The following is a 26,038-nucleotide window of genomic DNA, read 5'->3' as shown; positions in this document are numbered from 1 at the left end:
GATATTTACCATGTTTTTTATTTTTGTTTGGTGGAGCTTGATATTTCGACATTATCTACAAATGTCTTGTTTACAAGCTCCACCAAATAAAAATAAAAAAAACATGGTAAATAACTCGGTTCAAATACTTATAGTAGTATTCAATGATACTAAGAAATTATATCATTGTACCAAAAGGTATTTTTAATAATAAACAACAAATAAAAAATAAAATTACTACCTTATTTGGAACAATAAATAATACACAATAATATGTATATTTTTGATCTATATTTCAGAGGACTATATTGAAGATGATGTTGACAGTAGTGATGGAGAAGAGGAACTGGTTCAGCAAATCAGTCCAAAAAAGAGAAAAGTGTGATTTTGTTTTTAATATGGACTTAGAAAATTAGCTATTATATATTTTTGTTACTATTTTTGAATTAAAATGAGTTGGTGAGTATGTGTGTGAGATAGGTAGGTATCGGATATAACATATGGAAATGTATAGAAATTTTAAAGATATGTTTATAAAAAAAGTATGAAAAGGGTATTTTAAATAAAATAAACTATTTAGATCTATTCTGTATTTATTCATTTTTAACCGGCTTCAAAACCTTATTTACAATTAAAACATTATTTATGTACATTTTAGTCAATGTTCTCTTAACATCGGTTCAGGTGGAAATATCTACTAAGAGCAATGTGTTTTTTTTGGTACTAAGATTAACTAATAATTAAAATTAAATTGTATATAACAATAAGCTTCTATTAAAATACATATTTTTTTAAGAATAAATAATTTATCTAAAAGCCTAAAGTAATGAAAACTATTGTTTGGAATGTTCTTGATCACAGCAACATTTTACTAACATTTAATAAAAATGGTCATAATTCTAATACAACAATATTTGAAGAAATAAATGTGCTCCTGACTTAAAAATTTAATAATAAATTTAGTCAAGTATAACTAAACTATTTAGTTCAATAATAAAATTAAGTAATGCAATAAATAAATATGTAATTATAATTATCTGAAAGCTGAAATAAATTGAAGTTAAAAAAATTAAGTATGATTATTACATTTATTTAAGGAAAGTAGGTATGCAAGTATAATTTTAGATACTACACATTATAAGTCCACATTTTTATTAAATAATAAAAGAAAGCTACAGGGTCTTGTTATAAGTAGAGCTGTTTATATAAGTAGGTAATATATCGTACACTTAGGAGTAGAGAACCAGCTCTTTAGGTTGACTTAGCCAATAGCACACGAATAATTTATCACCATATTTAAATCATATTTATTGAAAAATGACTGTAACAATATGAGAAAACAAGTTATTTTTAATATTATAATCATGGAATGTTCATCACTATTATTAGTTAATTCATATTAACAACCAAGACATGTAGAGGAATCAAAAGGAGGTAATATTGCTTTAATTAATATAAGTAAAAATTAAAATGGTTGTTATTTAAGTTACATTTGCATTTCAATATTTATATTGAATGCGTTAATTTAAAAATCGCATAAATAAAAAAATATAATGGAATACAAACTAGCCACTCATTTATATTATAGCAATCAACAGATCTTTTAAAACTCAACTGAAGTACATACTTACCCTTCGCCTTTGAGTGTTGAAACGTACACCACTATTACAAAATCATATCTACATATTATGTAGTTTGAGGTCAGGCCGTCGAGCACATTTGTTGATAAAAATGATAGTGATAATTACAATCTTACTTTATCAAATTTTTGTTTTATTTATTTTTGGTAGCTCTTTAAAATACTCAGGCGTACACTACACAATATATAGTTAAAGTCATAACATTACTTATTGTCTTCAGTATCTATATTGAACTTAGTCGAGGACTAGTTGATTGTTGCCTTGTCGTCAGGAGGTTCAGAGTCTGAGCAGCATAAATCACAACCAGTAACACCGCAGTCGCACAAAGACGTTGGTCGAATTGAATTGCGGAATTTCTAAAACGAAAAAGTAAAAATGGGCTATTTTTTAAATTTGATTGTTAAAAGTTAAATTATTATTAATTCCTGAAATTGACCAATTTCATTGGAATAGGTTTCTTGGAATCTACGAGAGAAGTAGCCAGGTTAGTTATTCTCTAACCTATTTAATTAAACAAAAAAAAATGTGACTTTTAACTTGTTTCAGAATAAGTACATATATATCGCATAAATTTGTTATTTTTATCTTTAATAATTCTAAGTAATAACGCGTCTGATTAAATTTTAGAAAAATAACAATTAGTACATACTTCTCTAAAGCTATTTCCAGGTGCTCTGATGATAACTGCTATCGCATATACAGGTATACACAGTAGGGACACTGAGGCAATAAACCAGCCGAGCACTTGAGCCCAAGTTGGGTACTGGTATTGACGATAAGTAGGAGGCGTGTAGTCCACCAGACTGGCCACCCATAAAGCCAAGAGTAAGGCTGGTGCGGCTATAAGCCAGCAGAATCGAAAGTACAATGACGGTCGCTGACCTGAGTAAGAAAAGGAGAATCTAAGACATCAATCATATACACATATGTATACCATACAATATCCATATTTTTCATATAATTCTCCATTTAATTCTATAAATGTACGTATTTTAGGTTTCATTTGGATACAATACCCACAATAAAAAAACTATCAAAGCTAAACCTTATTTAAAATAATAGCATTTTTTTAAATTAGAAGCGGTAATACTCGGGCAATCGTTATTAATAGCGCAACGTTACAAAATATTAACAAAATTACTTTTAAAGAGTATAAATTAAATAAATTACCAGTCATTTGTTTGATGTTTCGAGATAGTCTATCAACACCGTAGAACCAGGCTATGGCAACTACTTCGAAGAATGCGAGGTATGTTATACTGAGTGAAGCAGCATAAAAGTCCATTAGTTGGAATATGTATATGCCGCTATGTATAATATGAGGCAATCCAAAGACTAGAGAAACGGCGCAAACACACAACACCAATAGTTCATGGTAAACTAGTCGCCTTCGTATCATGTCGGGAAATCCGTCTTGTATAGAAGTTACTACAACTTCCACTATCGCAAACTGCAATATTAAATACAATTATTGATTATCATATTTAACAATGTTGTAATATTTATATCTAAAAAAATGAAGTAAACGTGCATCTCATCTCATTATTCGGTTAAGGATTTCCTTTTGAGGAAAACATCTGGAGCTTTTCATCAATTTGCACCGCCCGGTGTTATCTTTCACAATCGAGTACGAGAGGAAATGTCAGCACTTACTAAGAAAAACTTACCTGCACTTTAACCTACCATTATTGCTTACAATTCACTTGTTTAATTCATTAGGATACTATATTCATAGTTATTAAATATTATTTACATACCTGACTGTTAAGGCCTAAGCAGAGAAACATGAAGAAGAATAATACAGCCCATAATTGTGATGCTGGCATTTTTGCAATGGCTTGAGGATATACGACAAACAGTAATCCTGGACCTTAAATGAAGAAAATGTATTAAATTGAATACTAGTTCAGCTTAAGTTTACAAGAGTGTTTCGGTTTACAATTGGATCAGAATTTATTATTAAATACTTACTATCAGCAATAACAACGTTTACAGGTGTATTCTGTTCGAAAGCAATGTTCCCGATTGTAGCGAATGTAAATATCCCAACGATGAGACTGGTAACCGCATTCACCAAAGATACAGCTAATGTGTCATGTAAAAAGTTGTTATCAAAACGGTTATATGAGGCAAACATTATCATCGATCCGAAAGCAATTCCAATAGAGTTGAAAATTTGTGATGCGGCATTAACCCATGGCTTCGATTGTTTTAACAACTTCCAGTCTGGTTTAAAGAAGTATCTTAATCCTTTATCAGCTCCTTCGAGAGTTAATGACCGACCAAGGAATACTATTATTAGTAGGAATGGTAATGTTGTTGTAATGTATCGAACTTTCGCTGATGATTTTATGCTTTTCCATAGGGCAAAGTAAACAAGGACCCAAGCACATACTAAACAAGCTGCCAACTCCCACCGCATGCCACCAGGATATTCAATACCGTCACTCATGCTCAAAACTTTCTTCCTGAAATTACACGAATACAGCTAATATTATAATTTATATTTAAATATATGTTATTGAGTGAACGAAGGGGGGAAGGGCTCTATACTGTGTCCATTATGGAAGAAACGCTTGCGAACTCCGTCTGTCTCTTTCAAAATGAACGGTCAATTTGTGAATAATGTTGTATTATTTCAATTACCTATTTGTTGTCTTTCTAAATTTAATTAGCCATAGTTTTGTTAACTCTACGTGAATAAGTGCTTGAACTGATTGATTATTAATTAACACAGAGAGTCAATAAAATGAAACCAATTTTAACCAGGCACGAAACATCAATTCCGTGTAGGCAGTGCTGATTGATTTATAGTAACTTAGTACAACATATCTTTTAAACTTATTGACCAATATCTCATAAAATAATGTCGTATAAGGTCTATTTTCCTTCACCAATCATACATCAACTTCAATTTTAATACCCTTTAACCGTTCCACAACGCAATGGAGTGATAATAAAGTACCCTCATAATAAACGCGTATATGGTATGCTCTAATACCAGACGGAGTAAAGTCATTAGATTTCTTTACTCCGTGTTTCAAGATCTGCTATATTATGCACTACAAGCATTTTTTGACAATTGTAATTACATATTAGTACTACCAGTTCCGAAAACAACTTTTCTCACGGATTCTTAACGAATACCAGTGATTATTTTGACGTTGATTAATAATGTCGGATGTCAATTTAAGGACAAAATTCGTCTTTACTCCTCCTCCCATTGGAATAGACTATATGTGTGTATGTTTTTATAGGTATAAAAAAACACGATAAACTAATTAATAAAAAAATCTCAAATAGAGTTTCCAGTTTGGTTACAAATGCCTAAACAAATAAATGTATCATTTTACAAACTTACTCAAAAAATTGTTCCGTTGGGGTTTGAGAACCGTTTGGCTTGGTTATGTTATGATTTGGAACCCAACATTGGGGTGTATTCCATCGATTTGAACAACTAGCCCATGGAACTTCAGATTTAAATGATGTAAAAAAGTAATAAATTGCCCATGCAATAATTACTGCATAATACGTGGACATAAAAAAAGAGATCACCACGCTTGCTAAGCCAGCACCTGGAAAAAAACGATACAACGTTAAAAACAAAACAGTAAAGATTTGATTAAATATAGTAAGCATTCTGCATAGTGCATATTATATGTGAAGGATAATAATACAATGGTGAAATGTTAATTTAAGCTACACTCGTTGACATGAGAATGAATCATAAAAAATAAACTTTAATTTATAGTACTTTTAACTTGGTAAAAATCTCGTTAACATTAATAATATATCGGTAGATGTAGAAAAATAACTGGCAAATCGGATATCTATTGCGTTACTTAGGAGGAGAACTAATGCATGATATTTGCATCGAATACATGCCCTATATGTTTATTTGCATTTAAACAATCGTCAAATGTATAATTCGTGTCGGAATTGCCATCCTATCAGATTGTGAGAATAGTGCACTATGCATGCTTAGATAGTTAAACTCGCTTTAAAAACAACCGCCCGGCCCTACCGCCAAGGTATCAGTAGTAATATTAAAGAAAAAAATTTGACGAGGACTGTTTATAAATCCTGTTTATCGAGTCCTGGGTCCTATATATATAAATATGTTTATATAAACTGTAAGCGAGGAGGTCGTAAGTTTTAAATATATAAAACATGGACTAAATAATTCACTTTATAATGTAGAGTTTAGTTGTTGTACTTATTTTACGAATTGATAAAAGATACGAGCGATGTGATATTAAGATATTAAAGTTAATGCGTTGGATAAAGAATAAGTAAGAAGCGAAAGGAAATACGAGTGTAGGTTCCATACTCTTTTGTACATAACGTATATATGTATATATAGTAAATTTAACAAAAAATGAGATGCCATTTATAATTCAATGCAACATATCGATTAAAGATTTATAAGTCAAAAATAGATTAATTAAAAATTTATTATATATTCAGTTAAATTCTATACATATTATGTTAGCTCGTAGTTAAAAAATATATTTTTTGCGTAATGATAACTTTACCTTTGAATAATGGACATATTTGTGAGAGTGCGCCGATGGGACCATGAGCAGTGTACTGGCCAATAGCAAGTTCCATGAAAAGCATCGGTACGCCACATACTATGAGTATTATAAAATAAGGTATCAAAAAGACTCCTGTAACAAAAAAAATAAATAATAATGGATAAAAAGTAATAAAGGCCTTATTATTTGTAAGGATATTTTTTCATCATTTTTATATTATTACAAAAAGGGAGTATACCTTTAATTTGTCGATTTATATGAAATACTAGCTATGTGTCCTGTCTTTTCTTCATATAACATATTTTTTTAATTCACTTTAAGTGTAATGAAAATAAGATGACATATATACTATATATATATTTACATAAATATACCCAAAACATGTAATATAAGTGTAAACACTTCCAAGTTCCAATCACCAACCTGCTACTGATTTCTTGACAAGAAAACTCAATATATTTTATTCCAAGCCGACATTTGAACCCAGGTACTTGGTAACCTTACAAACTAGGCGCACTAGATTGACGAGGAAGGTTTATTATACCCGTCTATTTTATAATTCATATTACTTATGTAATTTTAACATTTACGTGTTGTATATGTTAGAAATACTTATTTATGCAGTTACATTTATATTATAATTATATATTATATATTTAATAAAAACATTTTTTGTTATTGTATCCGATTTCATAAAAGTGTAATCGATTTCAGAACGTCATTCGTATTGCTTTAAAAAATAAAACAAGATGTATTCCCTCGCAAAATGATTTAAAAAAAATAAAACGTCGCGCATGGAATGAGAATAGGAGATTTTCGTGAATTGGATATTTAATTTCAGGACTATAATATTTATAAAATAAAACAAATAATAAATAAATGTTCTGTGTACTGGTATTTATTATATATAATCTTTTTTTTCAATCAGATGGTTTTTGGTGCCGAAACTAGTAAGAAAAAACAACGTGTTTTGTATGAATGAGTTCTAAGTTTTGTATATTAAATAAGGATAAGTCAAACAGATTCCTTGATTGAAGCTGTTAATAAAAACAAGTGATGATAGCTTCAAAATCAATACCAATAAGAAACGGGTTATAATTTTTGTAAATACAAATACAGTGTAAACTCCATGTAACGTCACTCGATTTAACGACAAACTCCCTTAAGGGTCGAAATCACTCGACTTTGGTTGTTTCAGCTTATCTTCCATACAGTGATACACTCTATATAGCGTTACACCCACTCTCAATAACGGCACATTAAATAATAAACAAATCTTTTTAGTTGCCAAAATTAGTAAAAACAGCGCAGATATCTACATCCCTTTATAGCTTTATTATCCTAGCCCGTAAAAAAAAAGTCGGCATTATACATACCGAGCTTTTTAAGAAATCCGTTCTTTAGTTTACAAATTGTTGCACGCATAAAGAAGCTCTGGAAGCAGCAAAATTATAAAAAAACTACTTTTTTATCATCAAGATGCCTCAATATCGTACCGTTATGTATAAGTAAAAAAATACAATAAAATTACTGGTGCAGCAAAAGAAGTTAGACGAAAATGGCAGACTATACGCAATAGCGTTCAAATAAGAATTGTTTTATTTAATTACTAACACTATTCTGAAATAAACTTTTTCTTTTTCTAATACAGATTTTCCTAATTCTTTTCTCCATTTAATGATAACTCTCTATTACGTGCAAATACACACAGTCTCTTGAGTGTTGTTATATTGAGTTTACATTGTATTTTTAACAAGCAAGTTATACTTATATTTTTAATATATAACATTATAAAGATGCAAGTATAACATGTTTATGATTTGGTATTGTATATGTGAACGTAACCCCACAAATGTTTTTGACTAATGAGATGTTGCGAGAAAGTGTTCCGATTTTCATGTAATAATAAGTCTCGAAGTCTAAGGTACTCGTTAAAGTGTAATAAAAATAATGAATTTTGACTATTATTCATTTAAAGTACCTCGTACAATTCCATGTATAATTTTACACAACTAAAGATTAGATACAGTCAAAATAATCATTATCTAATGCCTTATATACTCATACTGGTCTGTTAGTAGAATTTTGTATCGTCATTGTCCTTGATATCAATGAGTTGACCTAGTGGAGTTGTCGTAATTAACCCAGTCATTAACTACGTTGATAAATTAGGCATAGATATTTCGTGGTCACATGTCGTTTGTTAGTTAAGGTAATCCACGTGTGTGAACCGTTAATTGTATTTCGGTTCATGAAACATATTGAAAATAAATTTATTTTTAAAAGAAAAATACTAAAAGTTAGAAAAGGATAGATAGAAATTTAATTAAAAATATATTTTCGTATATAATCGTTAATAAATGAATTTGTTTAAAGGCAATTATTTATTATTTGTTGTATTTTTTAACAAAAAAACATTTATATATTTCGTACGTCAAACGATACTGATATGTAATGATATTATTGATATTGATAAAACACTCTTATTATCGTGGTAAGTAGTCTGCATTTAAAACCCAACTTAAGGTGTATAATATTATTATTTAGAATACTGCTTTGTTTCATAATAAGATATGTCAAACGAAAATGTTTTAAATTAAATTGTTTGATGTGTATAAAACATTTTAGTCACCGGCTTAAGATTAGAAACTCAAAGAGTTATTGTATTATTTTGTCATTTATAGTTTTAAAAATAGTTTAAAAGTAAGTTAGTTCTAAAATAATATTATAAAGAGGTAGGTTATGTTTATTGGATTTTTGCGAATTCACGCAAAAACTCGATCTTATCCTATTTATAGAAATATAATTAAGCTTAGAGTTTTGGGTCATGGTTGTACGCTATAAATTATTATGTTTATATGCTGTATGCAATCTATAACTAGCTAAAGAATCGTTAAGGTATAAATTTAAAGAAATCAATATATTAACTGTTGCTTCTCAATAAATATTTTGTAATGTTATGTATGTACGGAAAAAAATTAATGATTTTATGAGAAAATGTGATACTCATAGCATTGGTACAAGGAACATACACAAACTTGTTACTCTTGTTACTCGACTGCATAGAGTCAGAAACTCTTCTGTTGGGCAATGTATACTGTTCTACAACAGGATCCCAGAGAAGTTTTAAAATGCCTCTGTTGCCAAATTTAAAAAAAGTAGTTAAGGAACGCTTGTGTTTTGCACACATTAGATTATTATTCAATTAGTGAATTTATTATTGATACCACACCTTGGGGATGAAACGATCGCCTCCTGGCTTTTGCTATTCATATTCAATTATGTAAATAATAAAATTGTCAAAAAAAGACCCGCTGAGTTTCTTTCGCCAGTTCTTCTCAGTTCAGGGTATTTTCTTTCCCGAACCGGTGCTAGTGTTTCATTTGACTATCAATAAGTAAGCTTCTATATTATAATAAAGGAATTTGAGTTTGAGTATATTTTTTGACATAAAGTTAATGGAGTCGAGAAGAAAATTATAATGAATACTTATATATAAACTTTGCATGTTATAGACATAACATAGGGAGTAATTTAGTTCAATATATTTATTTGCACAGTTTATTTTATGTGTATAATATTCCTTCTCGTTTTCTGCAACTGAGATTTTCGTGAAAAGGAATGGAAGTATGAACAAGCCGGGAAAAGAGAGATGGTATATCCTTGGAAATTGGGTTAGCCATTTTCCGTAGATATTAAGATAATGTCGCTTATTGCCAAGGTGAAATGTTACACATCATAGGCTGCTTTTAAATTTTTATAACTTAGTATTTACCAGAAAAGCCTTTTATTTACCCATACGTGGTAAAGACCTGCGTGTATAATTACACGTATATCCTAACTAGCTAGTTATATTTAGGATATTAGATATTACTATTCATAAACTCGTTTATTGTAACTTTTCATTTCATGAAACTAATTTTTAAAACAGACGTCTCAAACGTTTCGTATTATTTTTAATCTTATCTCTTGACGTTGCTAATAAATAATGTGGGAGTTACTCCTTATATGTCATTGTTAGGTTTCTTTATCAAATGTATAATCGATTTGTCATCTATATTTAGGGCTTTTGACGAATCGATAATAATTTTACACTTGCTTATCATATCTCACTGGGCACGTTTTACGATTGTGTATGAAATATTTCCATATTTTTATATAATTAAGGCCTTAAAGTAAATAAATATTGTTAATAAGGAACAATAACCTTAACACAAAAGAGTGTGAGTTATGTAAATATTTACGTTCATTTACTTTTTTTAAATGGATATTAATCAGGCAGATGTCTAAATAGGTCAATGGTAAGTGTACGTTTGATTTTATAAGTTAAAAAAAGTTACTTTACTACATTTAGTTGAAACAGATAAAAAAAATATTTTAAGTCTTTCCATTAACGATAAAAGCTTGTAAGGGGTGTTTAAAATATATTTAAATAAAATGAATATATAATTTATCCGAAAGTAAAACAAAGTATGTTAAAGATATTTTTCGTTTAGCAGAACAAAAATTACCGAAGCAATGTTGACAAAAAATGTAGTGGAAGCTCGCTTGAAAAACGAGAATTTAAACATTAATTTACTGTTTAATTAATTAAAATAGTTCAACAATGATAATCTGTGATCTAAGAAGACATTTTTGAAAGAAGCCAACCAATTAATATCGTCGCCTTGATTGTCTCTCTTATTTACCTACACTGAAAAAATCCGACTTCAATTTATTTTATACGTTAAAGACGTTTATTTCATTACTCATTTCTTACATTGGTCGAATATAATCTCCAGTTTGCAGAATTATTCATCAGTACATTTTCACATGTACCTTCTTTTGTTATTGTTTTCTATCTAATTTATATTTCATTTTATGATGTCTTGATTTATATCTTTCTATTTCGTCCATACGGTAATAATAACACTTTTAGAGTATTACTTTGCATAAATATATTTTTGACTCTATATATAATCATTCTTTGACTGAGCTCATGCAAAATCTATCTAAATAATATATTGTAGAATAGTTCTTTAAAAAGTAATAATACAGATCATATATGTGTGTAAATAGTATCACTTGAAGATGCCGCCTGGTAACAAAAATATGCAGGCACAATATAATAAAAATTATAGATAGATGCACCAGAGACGTGGAGAACATGTCTGTGGAGATACAAATACAACAATCAAAGAAAAGTATCATTTAAAGAGAGTAAAAGGTCCTAGACACCTGCTGCCTTGAAAGTCTAAGATGAAAATATCAGAGATTAATTTGCGATCCGCACATGGATTATTTTTTTTCCAAACGAATCATTTCTGCCATGTTTGTAATAATAAATATTTAAATGCTGACAATACTGAACAGTCTCCAGCACAAAGCTAGGTGGTCCGGTAAGAATATAAAATTACTTACTACGACCGAAGCAGAAGTTGTTACATATTCGTTTGGTGCTGAGCTACGCAGATAACACATAATTTATTTATGAAAGTACAGACTTGCTTTAATTTAATAATATACGTGCATAGATAAAACTTTAGTTCCAAGATGGTATGATGTCCCACTATAAGAATACTAAGGGCAAGCCTACATCATAACAACGAAAATTAATTTTGTTGTTGGCTATTTACCTAATAAAAAGTATAATATTTTCTTGTGTCCGGTCTTGAAAGTACTGAGTCTTTGTGCGAGCCATGCAAGGAATATTGGTATACTATTTTTTAAGAGCTAATATGTCGTGTAGTTACAGATAAACCAAAAATTAACAGAAAACCGAAAACAATTACGAATCTAAAATATTTTAATACTAAATTTAATTTATTCGATAAGGTAAAATATTAATAACTTAAATATAAATAATATACATTTAATTAATTTCAAATAGGTAATATGAAAGTATCCGACAAAATGACATGTTATGTAATTTGCCAAAAATTATATAACATACATTTTTTAAAAGTAAGGAGTAGAAATCTAAAGAAAATATGAGATATTGATAGTACAGGATATACTACTATATACTTACTTGATATTATAATTTCAATTTTGAGTTTAAATACGGAACTCTAATAATGACATCTGAATAAATCACAGTGATATATCATTTGATATCTCAAGAGGACGTACATACGTGTGTGTGGCGTGACGTGTCAATTTACAGAAGACATCAACTGTAATTCACACAAGTAGTGTTATGCTTTGATTTTGTGAATTGCGATTATGCTAACATATTTTTAGCCGATTAGAATTCTATATAAGATTACATTTCCAGTATTATTGAATACAGATAATGAACGTATAAGGTATGTTCTTGAGGTTTGGTTGCTAATACTTAAGGACTCAAATATTTCGATCTGTGATAGGTTTATTTAAATAATTTTATACATCATATCAATCAAATTTTAATACACATTCATTTGAGCTCCATACTATCAGAACTAATTTATTAAAGAAAGTTTAAGTAATAATTGTTATTTTTTTATTACAAAGGAATGTCGGACTACAGCGGGCCAGATTGCAATTAATATAAAAACCAGTCTTGTTACTAAACACTTAGGGGAGTGGTCGTAGGGTTGTCGGTAGAAGTTACATACTGAACCGGTAGTAATTTTACATTTATTTTAAATTTAGAAAATGATGAAATTGGTTGTAAAAGGTACTCAAATAAATAAAAAAAATAAAGGTACTTATTCAATTTGAATTTAAACAATTTCACACATTGTAAGTAAATCATTACCCAAAAATAGCAAGGTCAGTTTTAGTAAAGAAGTAATATTTATTTGCCGCCAGCTAAAATTGTACTTATTTGAATTTTTTGAAATAGTTTTTAACGTAGTCATCACTTCCGTCCATATGATTGAAGCGGCCTTTTTGAGAAATAATATCTTAATGTCACCGTTTATGTTATTTATTTCACAAGACGACGTTATTTTTCTAAGAATAATTTAAGTACCCAATCAAGTTTTATAATATACGCTTTTTCATTTATATTAATAAATTAATAAACAAAGTATAATACTTATTTTTATAGTATTTTAATTTGAAATTACATTTATCTATTATAAGTCAATTTTATTGTTTTCCTCGTGGCTTAACGGTTGATTTTTATTGGTATATTTTTAATATGTTATCACAAACTAGGTTCTCGTGTTCCTCGAATGAATGATATGAATAAAAAATTAATAGTTTATTTTCTATTCAATGTAATAATTACTTATCTCTATGAGATAGAACTTTGGTATAATAATAGACCCGTCTTCGTCCTGGTAAAATAAAAATTTTGTTATTTCCCGATTGTAGCGCCACCTACCGTGTCTAATCGAAACCGTCAAGGGACCCCATCAAATACACAGAAAAAAATAATCATCGAAATCGTTCCAATCATATAGGAGAAGTTTAAGACACACACATTTTACTTTCAAACGAATTTAAGTTAAGATTGTAAAAACTATATATAAAAGGATAATATAGTAGCCAAATAGTAGCTAATTGTCATGATAACACAAGGAAGTGTAAACAATTATCAAGTATGTTTGTCATAACAATATATAAGAAATATTTTATATTTCTCTATATAAATATATCTACAATGCCCGCTGCCGAATTTGTATGAGATTAAACATTCGCCAACCAATCTATTCGCCAATACTAAACTAATGCATCGTACAAAAACACGTTTATTTATATATCTCGTGATATTTCTAGAACTACATGTTCGAACTGCTATGTGAAAATGGCACTAATTATAAAAATGTATAAAATTAATATAGTTTTTTTTTTTCTAAGGATAAATTTCTACTTGAGTCATTTAACAGGACGGCGTGTTTTATCCCTCTTTTTAAAGATAATAATAGTTACTGTGGGTACAGTACCATAAATGATAGGTAATAGGTGTTTAGTATTACGTGTCGTTCGCTTTTCTGTAGACATTTTGAGACCTACAAAGTTTTGGTAGAGTCCGCTTCAAAAGCGTTTGGACCGTCAGTTTTCTCTTCTCTTATCGAATACTCTCGCTATTATTCGCTATTAGTATATTAAGCTATATCTGACGAAATAAAAAACATATATTACATAGCCTATGTGAGTCCTGAAACTATAAATTAATATTATATGAAAGTTCAATATCAATCGGGTAAATAACTTACCTCTTTATAATATTAGACATATCATTTTGTAATATGACATAACTATTTCGCAAAAAAGTACGTAAGGGCCTTTTCTCTTGAGAAGTTTTGGATCTTATGCCTTATATTATTCTGCTCCAATACATTTTGTCGAGTGGTGTTATAACGATTTTAATGGGCTGCTGATTGAATATGTTTTGATTGTATGATTTTACGTGTTGAGTAAATTATAGTACGACACAACTTAAATGTAGCATCGACAAATTTTAGTTAATTTGGCGAATATATTTGGTTGTATAATATAACAAATTATTACGTTTGCTTTAAAATCATTTTCGCATAACAAATAAATAAAGAATGATGATTTTGAAGTCAATTAATTCGGATGTAATCGGTTTTACAAAATATGACGATGCTACATCTAAGCTGTGTCGTACTATACTTTTATTCTTATCCGTCAAAATTGTATATGGACTGGTTTAACTTAATCCTTTAATCCAACACAATCTGATTAAATAAGAGTTTCATTACTTTGAAGTTAAAGCTAGGTCATTAACATATTTTTTTAAAGCAAATAAATCTATAGAAGGAGTTGTAAATAAAAAATATACGTAATTTACAATAAAAATAGATTCTGATATGAATAGCAATTTTATATGAAATTTAAGTACAATATTCTTTTTTAACTGGCGGTCAGACTTTTAAATAGAAAACCTAATTATAAATTGTCACCTCCGCCCGCAGACAATGGTGTTGTAATAAATATTTTTAACCATTCGTTATACCGTCAATGCGCTGCCGACCATGGGATTTAAGATTTTATGTTAATTGTGATTTGTGATGTGATTAAACTGGCTCATTCGCCCTTCAAACCGGAATACAGAAACAATAGAATGTTTTGTTGTTCAGCGGTAGTATAACTAATGTTGGAATTCAAGTTATTTTTTTATTCGACATAGTAAGCTATAGTTGCATTTTACTTATTGTTAGTCAAAGTATAATTATCACCCGGAAACGAAAATACTCAAAACCTGAAAGCCTTCGAAATAAACTTGATTGTTTTTATTTTGTTAAATTTTAAAATTGCTTCAATTTCATCGTCGATCGTTTAATTCCATATGAAGCCATTCTTATTGAATTTAGAAAAGAAGCGGTTTGAAAACATTTTGCGATGATCACTTAGTATTTATTTCTTCGTTTCACATTAAGATGTAGAGTATGCGGTATCAACAATAGCGGCTTTGTTCACGTTAATTATTGTCTTTTCAATTTTTACAAATAATATACAACGAAAATATTACGAGTACATTTCTACATACATATATTGGTAAGCAATAGATAAATTATCATAAATTAGAGAAGTACAATGCACACTTTTTTTTATAAAATACAATAATACACCCGGAGTTTGTTTTGGAGCCGTATAATGTACCAATGCTAAATGGATCACGATCTCTTTGTCACCTGGTTGAGTTAATTTACTTAGCGTTACGAGGACATTAGGCGCATCATGTTAAATAATTTTTCACGAGAACGCTTGTTTACGTGTGTATATATATGTTCTATAAATAAAAAACGGCAAATGTTACAAAATAATTGATCACGAAGCTATCGGAAAAACAAGTGGGTGTGTCTAGTCGGTTAGCAATAGTCATCGACCATGTACTATGTTAGAATTAGATAAGTAATATATTTTACGTCGGTGATGTGTTTCGTAAGTCATACGACGTCAGTATGATGTGCACAAACAATATAACATATCTATACCTTAATGAATATAAAAAATAAAAATTTCCGTTCTTTGGCTTAAATTAACACTTTGGTTTATGTCCTTAGCTATTTAGAGGGTTCTCGAACTTACGCGCAGATTTTTCTTTACAAAATTTATAGATACTTATAACACAACTTTATTTCTAAAAAAATGTATCTGAGGGTAACTAGTTTGTGGTACTCCCATATTTTAAGCAGTCCTATGATCCACTTTATGATATTAATACAAATTTTCTTATATGTTAATAATCATGGAATAATTTTCTCACCTCCTCCGCTTTTGTAGCAAAGATAAGGAAACCGCCAAACATTGCCAAGGCCAACCGAGTAGCCAACACAGGCCAAAACGAACTGTATTTTGTTGGCCCAAAACGGTCTCCTTGGTTTTAAATGAACGGTTTCAGCGTCTTCTTCCTCTTCACCACAATCACTTTCATGTGACGCGGTATCTTCATCTGGTGGTCTGTTAAGAAGGAAGAAAAAGAAAAAAAAACAAATTAAAAAAATATAATATTAGAAACTGATTATTGATTTATAGCGAAACCATTGTTAACTTATGTAATGTCGACAGTCATTAATTAACTATATGATGATACAAAACAATGTATCCGTTTATTAAGAATATTTTAGTTACAGAAGTGATATGACGTACAGAGGATTAACTTAAAAAGTAGACGCTATAAAAAGAAGCGTGTTTGACTTATAATATTAAGCAAAGTATTAATTTTATATCAACAAACTAAAACCTTTTAAGATGTAGAACTTTAAGGATTTTTTTTGTTACTAACTATTAATAAGAGAGAAAGAATACGTAAAATTTAACCAATGATTATGAGTTCAATGCTCCAGGCGAATACCATATAACTTTAAAGTTAATTCATAAGTTTAATTAATTTTATGCTCGATGGTGGAAGACATTGTGAGGAAACCTAGATGAGAATTTGCCGCCATAATGCATTGGAGCAGAGCGGTGGAATTGGCTCCAAAGTCTTCTCCCAAAAGGAAGTGTAAGCCTTATCCCAACATTGGGATGTTTACAGACATTTGCTGTATATTGCTAATCTTATAGTATAATAAAAGCTTCATCATAGTCATCTGTCACTTATAATCGCAATTAAATATTTGTGAATAATTTGATGTGTATAAATGACTAAAATATTAACCTGAAAATATTATCTGTCACATAAAATTAACATTGTTAATTTTATGTGACATATTTATTTGTAGTTTTGTTTATCTATGTAAGTTATTTTTAAACAAAGATTTCTTATTTTCTCCTTATCAATATGTCTGTTTGTAAAAATAAACAAGTTACAATATTGTAAAGATTGTTTCTTAACTGATTAAAAAAAATGTATATATGTATTTTAGGTATATGTAGCCTAAAGAAAAAATACATGAAGGAAATGAGTCATCTTCTATTTCTCCGACATATAACATATTTTTAGTTCAAAGACATAATACGCCTATTATTATAGCATTGATAGTTAGATTGTACAAAGTTGTCAAAACTTTATATTCGTTGGATTTCAATATGAAATAGTTTTTATTTCATGTCTATGTCGATCGCGAGGTTTTGTGTCAGTTCCCCAGGTCGGGCCTATAAAAAGTTATCGGGTTTTGCTGTCGGAAAGTTGTTGGCCGGACTTTGAAAGTTGTAAGTGTGATACCGCCGGTGCTCCGGAAGGCACGTTAAGATGATGATCCTGCGCCTGAACTCTTTCCGGTCATGTCGGATTTGCCATGTCGGATTTCCCTTCGGATTATGAGAGTGAAGAATAAAGAGTACCTATGTGTTTGTGCATATCTCTGTCCAATATAATATGTCCTCCGTCCTCTCTTGAGTTCGGCCGCCGTGGTCAGGACGACATCACATACATGTCGAATGAAATATCAAACATCTTCCGATCTACGTCTTCTAAAGTCTATGAAACCAAATTACTATATTTATTTATTTTTTCGAAAATATCAATTAATCGGTTATTATTATTCACATCGCGCAATGGCAAGGCCCTAAGCGAATTATTTGTAAGTTCTTTTTTATTCTATTTGACCGGACCTTTTTTGTTTTGGATAAGCACGTTAACGTTTGTAATCATTTGTTCAATCTTTAGTTGTATATATAGAGTTAAATAAAATTTTAGCTTCAGAAAAATGCAAGTACGAGATCAGCCTCGTCTAATCCAGTGCTTAGAAAACCTGGGCACCGATTTAAGGGAGCCTCATCAAGTTTTCATCGTCGGTGAGGTAACCAGAGCACTCAAGTTTATCAACATTTTTTCTGGCTGAGATAGGAGATAGCCAAAACACGGCTTGCACCCAGGCGCTTATTGTCCAGACGGAGCTACTTGAGATGAATTATTGACTCAAATTAGGCACATCCCGGTGTCCCACATCATAGTTACATCAAAACCCGTAATCTTTGTTTAAAATTCACATTTCCTAACGACTGGACTATTTCTGTATATAATAGTATAAGCGTTTGGTCTTAAACTATAGACACCCGTCACGGTAGGTTTCGCATTATAGTGATTTTTATTTTTTAGTTTATACATTATCTATTCTTATTCAAATAAAAATATGTACAACATATTGTGGAAAATAATTATCTGGTACCGTATATTATATAATCCAGTCTAAATTTCATCATAAGCCGGTTTAAGTACGTCATAAGTAAACAACTTGTTAGGATTAAAGATGAACATTCTTTGGCGATTAAAGTAAGGTCGTGGACCATTGAGGATTAGAGCTCATCCAAAATGTCCCAATTATATGTAACATGATCTATTTTATAATGCATGGTGTTGATATTTTTAGCAAGCGATGTTGAAAAAAAACAATTAATCATGTATATAAAGGATATTAAAATATTAAATAGTCGGTTTATTTCATTCGAAATGTTTTGTTACATTTATAAAATAAAATGTCACATCGTATCGTTACGTATTTTTCCTTGTAGAATAAAACTGGAAAGAGAATGTGTACGTAAATTATTTTGCGAACATTCATTGACACCTTAGATTTAATTATTGAAATGAAGCAAAAACTCAACAGAAATATATGTATGTAGAAATGTTAGTTTTTGCCTTACAGGTAGAAGGAAATAAAGTCACAAGGAAATATTAAGTACTCGTAGTTTGCTCGTAGTAAATTACGAAAATAAAAAGCTTTTTATTTTTATTTTTCCAAATTTTAATTTGCTATTTTATTGATTTGGGTACATGATTGAAAAAATGAAGCTATTATTTGAAAGTTAGACTAACAGCTAGCAGTTTTTTTTTTTAATAGAATAAAAACCGAAACATAAAATAGTCTTCGTCTAAAAGTATAAGATACATAAAGACCAAAACTGACTTGGACACTAAACTAATTTTTCATCTACAATATCTAAAACTGCAAGAAAAAGCTAGTAATCACACTTTCTGGGACATTAAACTCCTATAGACGTAATAACAATTACTTTGCTATTCTTATTGGAAGTAACTACGTTACGAAGTTACTCATGAGGATATAAGCTAGTTACCTATATAACTGTTCATCCCGAAAAACTCAGGCTTTCGGTTAAATTCCATTTTAGGAAGTTGGTACCTATATTGTGTGGTATACTCTCTAAGAACAGGTACATTTTGTGTCTGATCTTCTTCAGCTGACCTTGAATTGTCATCCCATCAGATTATGAGAATGAGAGTTGTCACAGCTATTTAAGCGTAGTTTTTATATTTAATTGTTATATATCTGCTTATTTGTAACTGGTAATTAAACCGAGGATGTGTCATTGTTTTATTTTCATACCTACTCTTCACCGTCACTTCGTTTTATTAAAGGCACAGAATAAACAAGAGTTTTAACTGTGTGAAAAAGATAAATCTTCTCCTCTTGAAGAAAATAACAACTTTTATACCTAAACCTAGGATACCACGCATTAGGAGAATGTACTGTCTAAATCCGATACTGCGTGGACCAACGACAAGGTTATCGCTAGTGCTGAATTTATAATGACAATATTTTTATTTAATTATAAATCAAAATAAGTAGGTATGTATATTCTACAACTATGTATTGTAATCCATAGTTATTAAATCGTCTGTTCTGACTGATTATTATCGTACAACCAAAATAAAGACTCAAGAAAGCTGAAATTTGGAACAACCTATGTTCTATAACCCAAACATCCGTTAAAATAGGATTTTTGAAAATGTCAACTATGACGAAAATGGGAGATGTGCTCGTATCTAATGAATTTTACCCGTATTAAGTCGATCCTAGCTAGTCGTCTAATATTTTCGTCCTTCTTTGTAGTATCGGTCATTTAATTTAAAAGCAGTAGGTGGACATTCTAAATTTTACCATTTTAAAATACATATCGAATGGCACAAGGAGGTAAAAGGCAACAATCAATTTTTATTTTCAATTAAATGAAGTAAAACGATACAGTTTATTTTTATTTTTCTAATTTTATAATCTGTCCCAAAATAAAACAGTTTATATTATATGTAGCGATTGAAGAATTACGTTATATATATGCAAGTCATATAGTCGAACGCATTTGCACTGTCGCGGCGCAGAAGTTGGGGTATTCCTTAAGTACAGAGTGACAGTGACAGATGCGAGCTTGCAAGTGCAAAGTGACAGATGCGTGGTGTATATGAAGTTTTAATATATTTTATATATTATGCTTAATCATTATAACTTAACTTTCAACTTAATAAAATTAGTTTATGATAATGTAAATTAATTAATTTTCAGCGATAATACGTACTATCAACCTACTTTTTATTTAAGGTATGATAAAACATCTTTTCCTTACAGGACACATTCTAAAAGGCCAAACTTTATTGCAGACTTTTAAGGACTTAATAGATTAGAAATTATCGAGTTAAACTTATATTTATTATAGTTGTATCGCTAGCTGTTGAGTCAATACATTTGCATAGATACTAATTTAATTCAATTTGATGCCAAATAAAGAACATTTTACATCAAATTGACGCGATATTGATCGAGAGCTTGAATCAACGATATTCAATATGCGTTTGCAAAAATGGCAATTTGAACGTAACGAACGGAAGTATAATTAAAGTTGTTAAGTGGAATAGTTTTGTATTATATATAAATACTTATATATTAATCAAGAACTTTTAGTGATGTACAATAAAGCTGAGCTATTATAAATTGCATGGAATAAGTAAATCTTGAAATGAAAAAAGCCGACCTATATCAAAAATAAAATGCAGTATTCGTAATTTATTATCATCAATTAATTTACAATTCATGTGACTTGATAATGTGGAAGTAGGTACCTGCCTGATTTGAATAAGTATTTCTACTTTCATTATACCATTTAAAGAGCGATGCGTTGCGTTGTGAGACCTTAAGGTACGGAGCCATAACCATAAATTTCAAGCAATATAGCAAACTATTTTCGTTTCCATAATTGTTATTATTTATTTTCTCTTCAAAAGTGGCACATATTGTGTACATTATATAATAATAATTTGACGTAGGCGAAAACGTGCGGCACAGATAATATAATAAGGTACTATAAAAATATACGTTGTCATATAATTTTAAATATGTTTATGTACTACCTATCTCGTCTCTTGTAAATAAACTATTGAAGACAATTTAAAAAAGGAAGGTAATCCTTAGCTGTCAAGATGTAAGTATGTAAACGTATTTTAAAATCATTATCAAAAAGTCTATGATAAGAACGAGCGCACGATCAATCGTATCCATGTTTGGAGCGAGATACACAAGAGAAGATAATGGCTATGCAATGTTATCAACACCAAAGTGAAGTGAAGTGAAGGTCAAGTTGCCTGAATTTCGAAAATATAAGCCACCCAGATTTTCGGATAAACTTGACAAAATCCATGTTCTGTTTACGATATTTGCAATGAAAAGTTTGATGCAATAATTTTTTTCTCTGCAATCCAACGTAAATTATCATAAAGATTACTTATCTAAACAGAGTTATCACGCAAGTAAATTTCTTTCAGTCATTTAAATTACGGTTTTTAAGACAAGTCCCATTGTAAACACTATAATAAAAGTAAACGTTTTTAAGTAATTGTCGAGTGTATTACTTATATTTTAAGGTAAAGTTATTTTGGTTCTTTTTCATAAATATCAGTCAATGCAGACATTTTGGTTTGATTGAGGTTAGTTAGTTTTTAAAAATTAATGTGTAGGTTTGGTTCTGAGAACGCTCTTATCTTTCATAAAATAACCTAATGTTTTAATGATATATATTTTATATATGAGTGTTGCCTTTTTATAGGTACTGAAAACGAAGACAAAGACTGGATTAATCAGCAATACGGATATACAAATAATATAAAGATATTTCATTTAATAACATTATGATTAGATCATGTGAATAAAGATTGTTAAATGTTTTTAAATCGATTAATTTAATCATTATTTTATATAAGATAAGGTTTATTGTGATTTCAGAATTTATACTAAGTTGCTTTATACAAACTAAGTCTCTTCCGAATCCTGGAAGAAACTATAACTAAAACTTTTTGTATTTAAACCTATAAAAGAGACTGATGTATTTCTTTTATTGTATTTCTGATATTATCTTTTTGTTTACTTTGATAGTTACGTTAAGAAAATTTCATCATGTTATATGTACCTGCACATACCTATTATATATTTGTGTGTTATCGAAAAACAATTATGCTTGAAGAAATGTGAAAAAATTACCCTTTGATGTCAAATATCATATCATATAATACCTCAAAATTGATATTGGGTTGATATGATAGCCTCTAATATTCGTTACTTTGTGTACAATCAACCTATAGAAATAACTCTATATATATACAGTATTTAATATACGAAATCTGAATTAATTGTTTTTTTAAAGGCAATTACAACAATAACTAAAAAGCATTATTCTTTTTTAGTCTTTTATTTCAGTGCACGGAAACTTCAATTAAATTATTCTTATATGGATTTTTTACTTTGTTTAAATTTTTTACGTACCTAAAGTATCTAGGTTTAAAGTAAAATTATGAAATATTCGAGAATATTGGAATAGTAATAATATTAAAAGTTTATTTAGAGACATTTAGAGGTAAAGGTAAGTTTGAAAAATCTTCACGATGTCATTTCTTTTAAAAGTATCTTCTTTAATAAGAATCTAATAAAGGTATTTAATGAATACCTTATAAGGACTTTCCATTTTTAAAGAATAAATTATAATAATTTATAAAAAGTTACGAAGTCTTTTATATATGATTAATTTTAGAAGATAATAAAGAAGAAGTTTTTCGTTATTGGGCAGACGAAATCACTCCCAGATCAATATTTCATTTTTGTATTGTATATACTTATAGTGTATTTTAGTAATTTTTAACTAATTTATAAAATATCCGTCACAGTTTTTATGACTTTGGCCTGTATATTATAATAAATCCATATATCGTCGTCTAAATTATAAAAAGTTTGATTAGTTCACAGCAATAAGTAATAAGCAATAGTTTATAAGTTTTTTTTTGGGATTTTCCCATTATAAGTTAGCTTTTACTAATTTGAGCCGATTAAATCTTGGCGGAACTTCGATAACTCTGTCAATGAACTATCGTTTAATAAAATCTCTGCCTTATCTTTCATTCAAATATAAATATACAACATAATTTTGCATTTAGAGATAGTCTTAAAAATATTATTGTGCAATTTTGTTTTTTTTTATAATTATGTCAGTTGCAATTTATATTTAAAATATGATGTACCTGACGAGTCCATTATATATTTATTGAATTATAAAATCTTCGTTTTAATTGCTAGAGTCATTATATATTATATTATTGTAGTAAATACATAACAGAAGGTACTTAGGAAGACTGTTTACGTGCCTTTAATTGTCTTTTTGTTGATTGATATGAATGTATTGAATTAATATGAAATATATTTAATTTTGAAAAACATCTAGAGTAAGAGTTGTCTATTAGTATAACTTTATTAAAGTAAGATGTCATTATTATTTTTATCAGTGCCGCGTCTCAAGACACTTGAACGATATGCGAGTTTGTTTTATAGGTTAATTTAAACATCAGAATGTAAAAACATTTACGTAATGTGGATTTTATATATAATCAATAATTAAATATTAAATATGATTTTTTTCCTTTAATCTGCGATAAATTTAGCTACTAGTGATACGACTACTGACAGAATTGTTTGACGAATTACTAACCAAGCAAAAATAGTTGTCATTTGAAGCAATTGAATAATGGGTTATAAGAGGATGTAACATCCGCGAAGATACTTACGTAGGAGGACGCACTAGATGAAAAAGTTCCGTAGGCGATGTTGGAACTCTTCTGATAACCATTTTTCGACCATCAGTACAACCCATTCCTATTGAAGCTAAAGAACGCACAGAAGGAGCATACTGGTTAGTACCACTATCAGAACCGTCTGGGTACACGGCCACTTGGTCATAGGGGCGTAGACTGCGTGCAGAAGCTGCACCAGAAGCGGCGTGAACATCTCGAATTTTGTGTGTATCGGTAAAACTCTTCACTTTGCGAATTTGTCCAGAGGGCGTTACAATCGGCACTGGTGAATTAGGATCAAGCAACTTCGAACGCTCCTGGTTTAGATCTTCATAACGATCCACGTGGATCGCCACGCTTGGCAAGGCGGCTTCCGCCGATGTATCGGCTTTACTCATTCTATTACGTCACAGGGTCATAACGTAGTGATTGATGTCGCGTTTGCCGCTGGCAACGCGCAGCTAGTGAATGATATACCGAATAAGCCGAATGAATCGAGCGAGGTCGGCTGAGTAGGCCGACCGACTGGCTCGTCAATCGCGGCAATTGGTAAACAAAGTGTGATTCTGTTATTGCAGAGTGGGGAGAGTATATGAAAGGAGAGGGGGGGGGAGTTAGGAGGCCGCGCATGCGCTTAGCTCAGGTGACCGCGATACGTAACGCTGCGCTCGCGACGGATAGAATAAGTAATACTGATATTGAATGGTGTATGTACAATGTACATGGCATATAACGAATTTAAAAAATATACTGGATTAAATTTAAAGGTATGGGTATTATTGTCAACAGAAAAAAACTTTTATTTAGCATTACATTTTCGTAGGTGTGGGTCACATCTTGCAACTGATACTTAAACCAGTTCCATCCAATCGAGGCAGAAACCTCAGAATTTTTTCCATTTTTCGTTTTTATACGTTATTTATAAAGCTTGTTTTACAAAAAACTCGCAATGAACTCGCAGTATATATGTATATTTTGTTGTAACGTGCTGCAATTGCATTAAAATTGAGCTTATGTCCTATAGATTGTTTAACTCAATCTTGTACTGAACCAATTGCTAATAAAAGAGTGATATAATTATAATAATGTTAAAAGTGTTATGAAAATATATATTGGAAACTAAAATTAAAGATAATATTTAAGTTGGTTTTCGACGTTGATTCGATTGGCGCATCAATTAACGCGTAAAATATTAATAATATTTTGTAGATGAGTAAAGCCACGTCGTTATGTAAAAAATTGTTACGCTTCAAACACAGTGAGTTACAAAGTTTTTTTATTCTAGGATATTAAGGGGCCTTTATAGGCAGCCTATATGTCGACCCCAAAGAGTTACAAAGTTACGAAGGCAAGCATGTAAGCCCCTAGTTTTGTTTCAATAGGTAACGACCTAGGTCTGATCACATTTATAATTATTTGTACTTCTATCACTGGTTTATGGTTGTAAATAGAACCAAAGTAGATATTATTATTTGGTCGTTTGATATACTATTCCTGTAATAATATTATTTTCAGCAAAATCAACGAAAAACATAGTGTTTTAAATCATATGTCTTTGATTGGGGATCAAGCAGAAAGTATTGGCCTTTGCGCCAGTGTAATGTTATCCTAATTCATCTTAAGTAAATAAGATACATATTTAATAGGAAATACGGGTTATTTTTCGTTTCGTATTGTTTTTAGAACGGATTCATTTTTTTTTAAATTAAATGCAT

At 29.8% G+C, this 26,038-nt stretch overlaps 1 protein-coding gene across 1 annotated transcript; it reads right to left on the bottom strand.

Annotated features, from left to right (window-relative positions):
- Positions 1 to 979: 979 nt before the first annotated feature.
- Positions 980 to 24,867, bottom strand: LOC125064568 (sodium- and chloride-dependent GABA transporter ine-like). The gene is made up of 9 exons (XM_047671676.1): positions 24,318 to 24,867; positions 16,305 to 16,498; positions 6,155 to 6,289; positions 4,981 to 5,194; positions 3,591 to 4,087; positions 3,377 to 3,489; positions 2,790 to 3,069; positions 2,269 to 2,501; positions 980 to 1,975 (listed from the first exon to the last, which is right to left on the bottom strand). Exons 1-9 carry the CDS (start codon positions 24,719 to 24,721, stop codon positions 1,865 to 1,867), a joined length of 2,181 nt encoding a protein of 726 aa, XP_047527632.1. The 5' UTR covers positions 24,722 to 24,867; the 3' UTR covers positions 980 to 1,864.
- Between the last annotated feature and the right edge of the window lie 1,171 nt (positions 24,868 to 26,038).

The sequence above is a fragment of the Vanessa atalanta genome, chromosome 6 (genome assembly GCF_905147765.1).
Source record: "Vanessa atalanta chromosome 6, ilVanAtal1.2, whole genome shotgun sequence".
Taxonomy (NCBI): domain Eukaryota; kingdom Metazoa; phylum Arthropoda; class Insecta; order Lepidoptera; family Nymphalidae; genus Vanessa; species Vanessa atalanta.
Note: the sequence above shows the minus strand (reverse complement) of the source record. Positions and strands in the feature narration are given on the sequence as shown.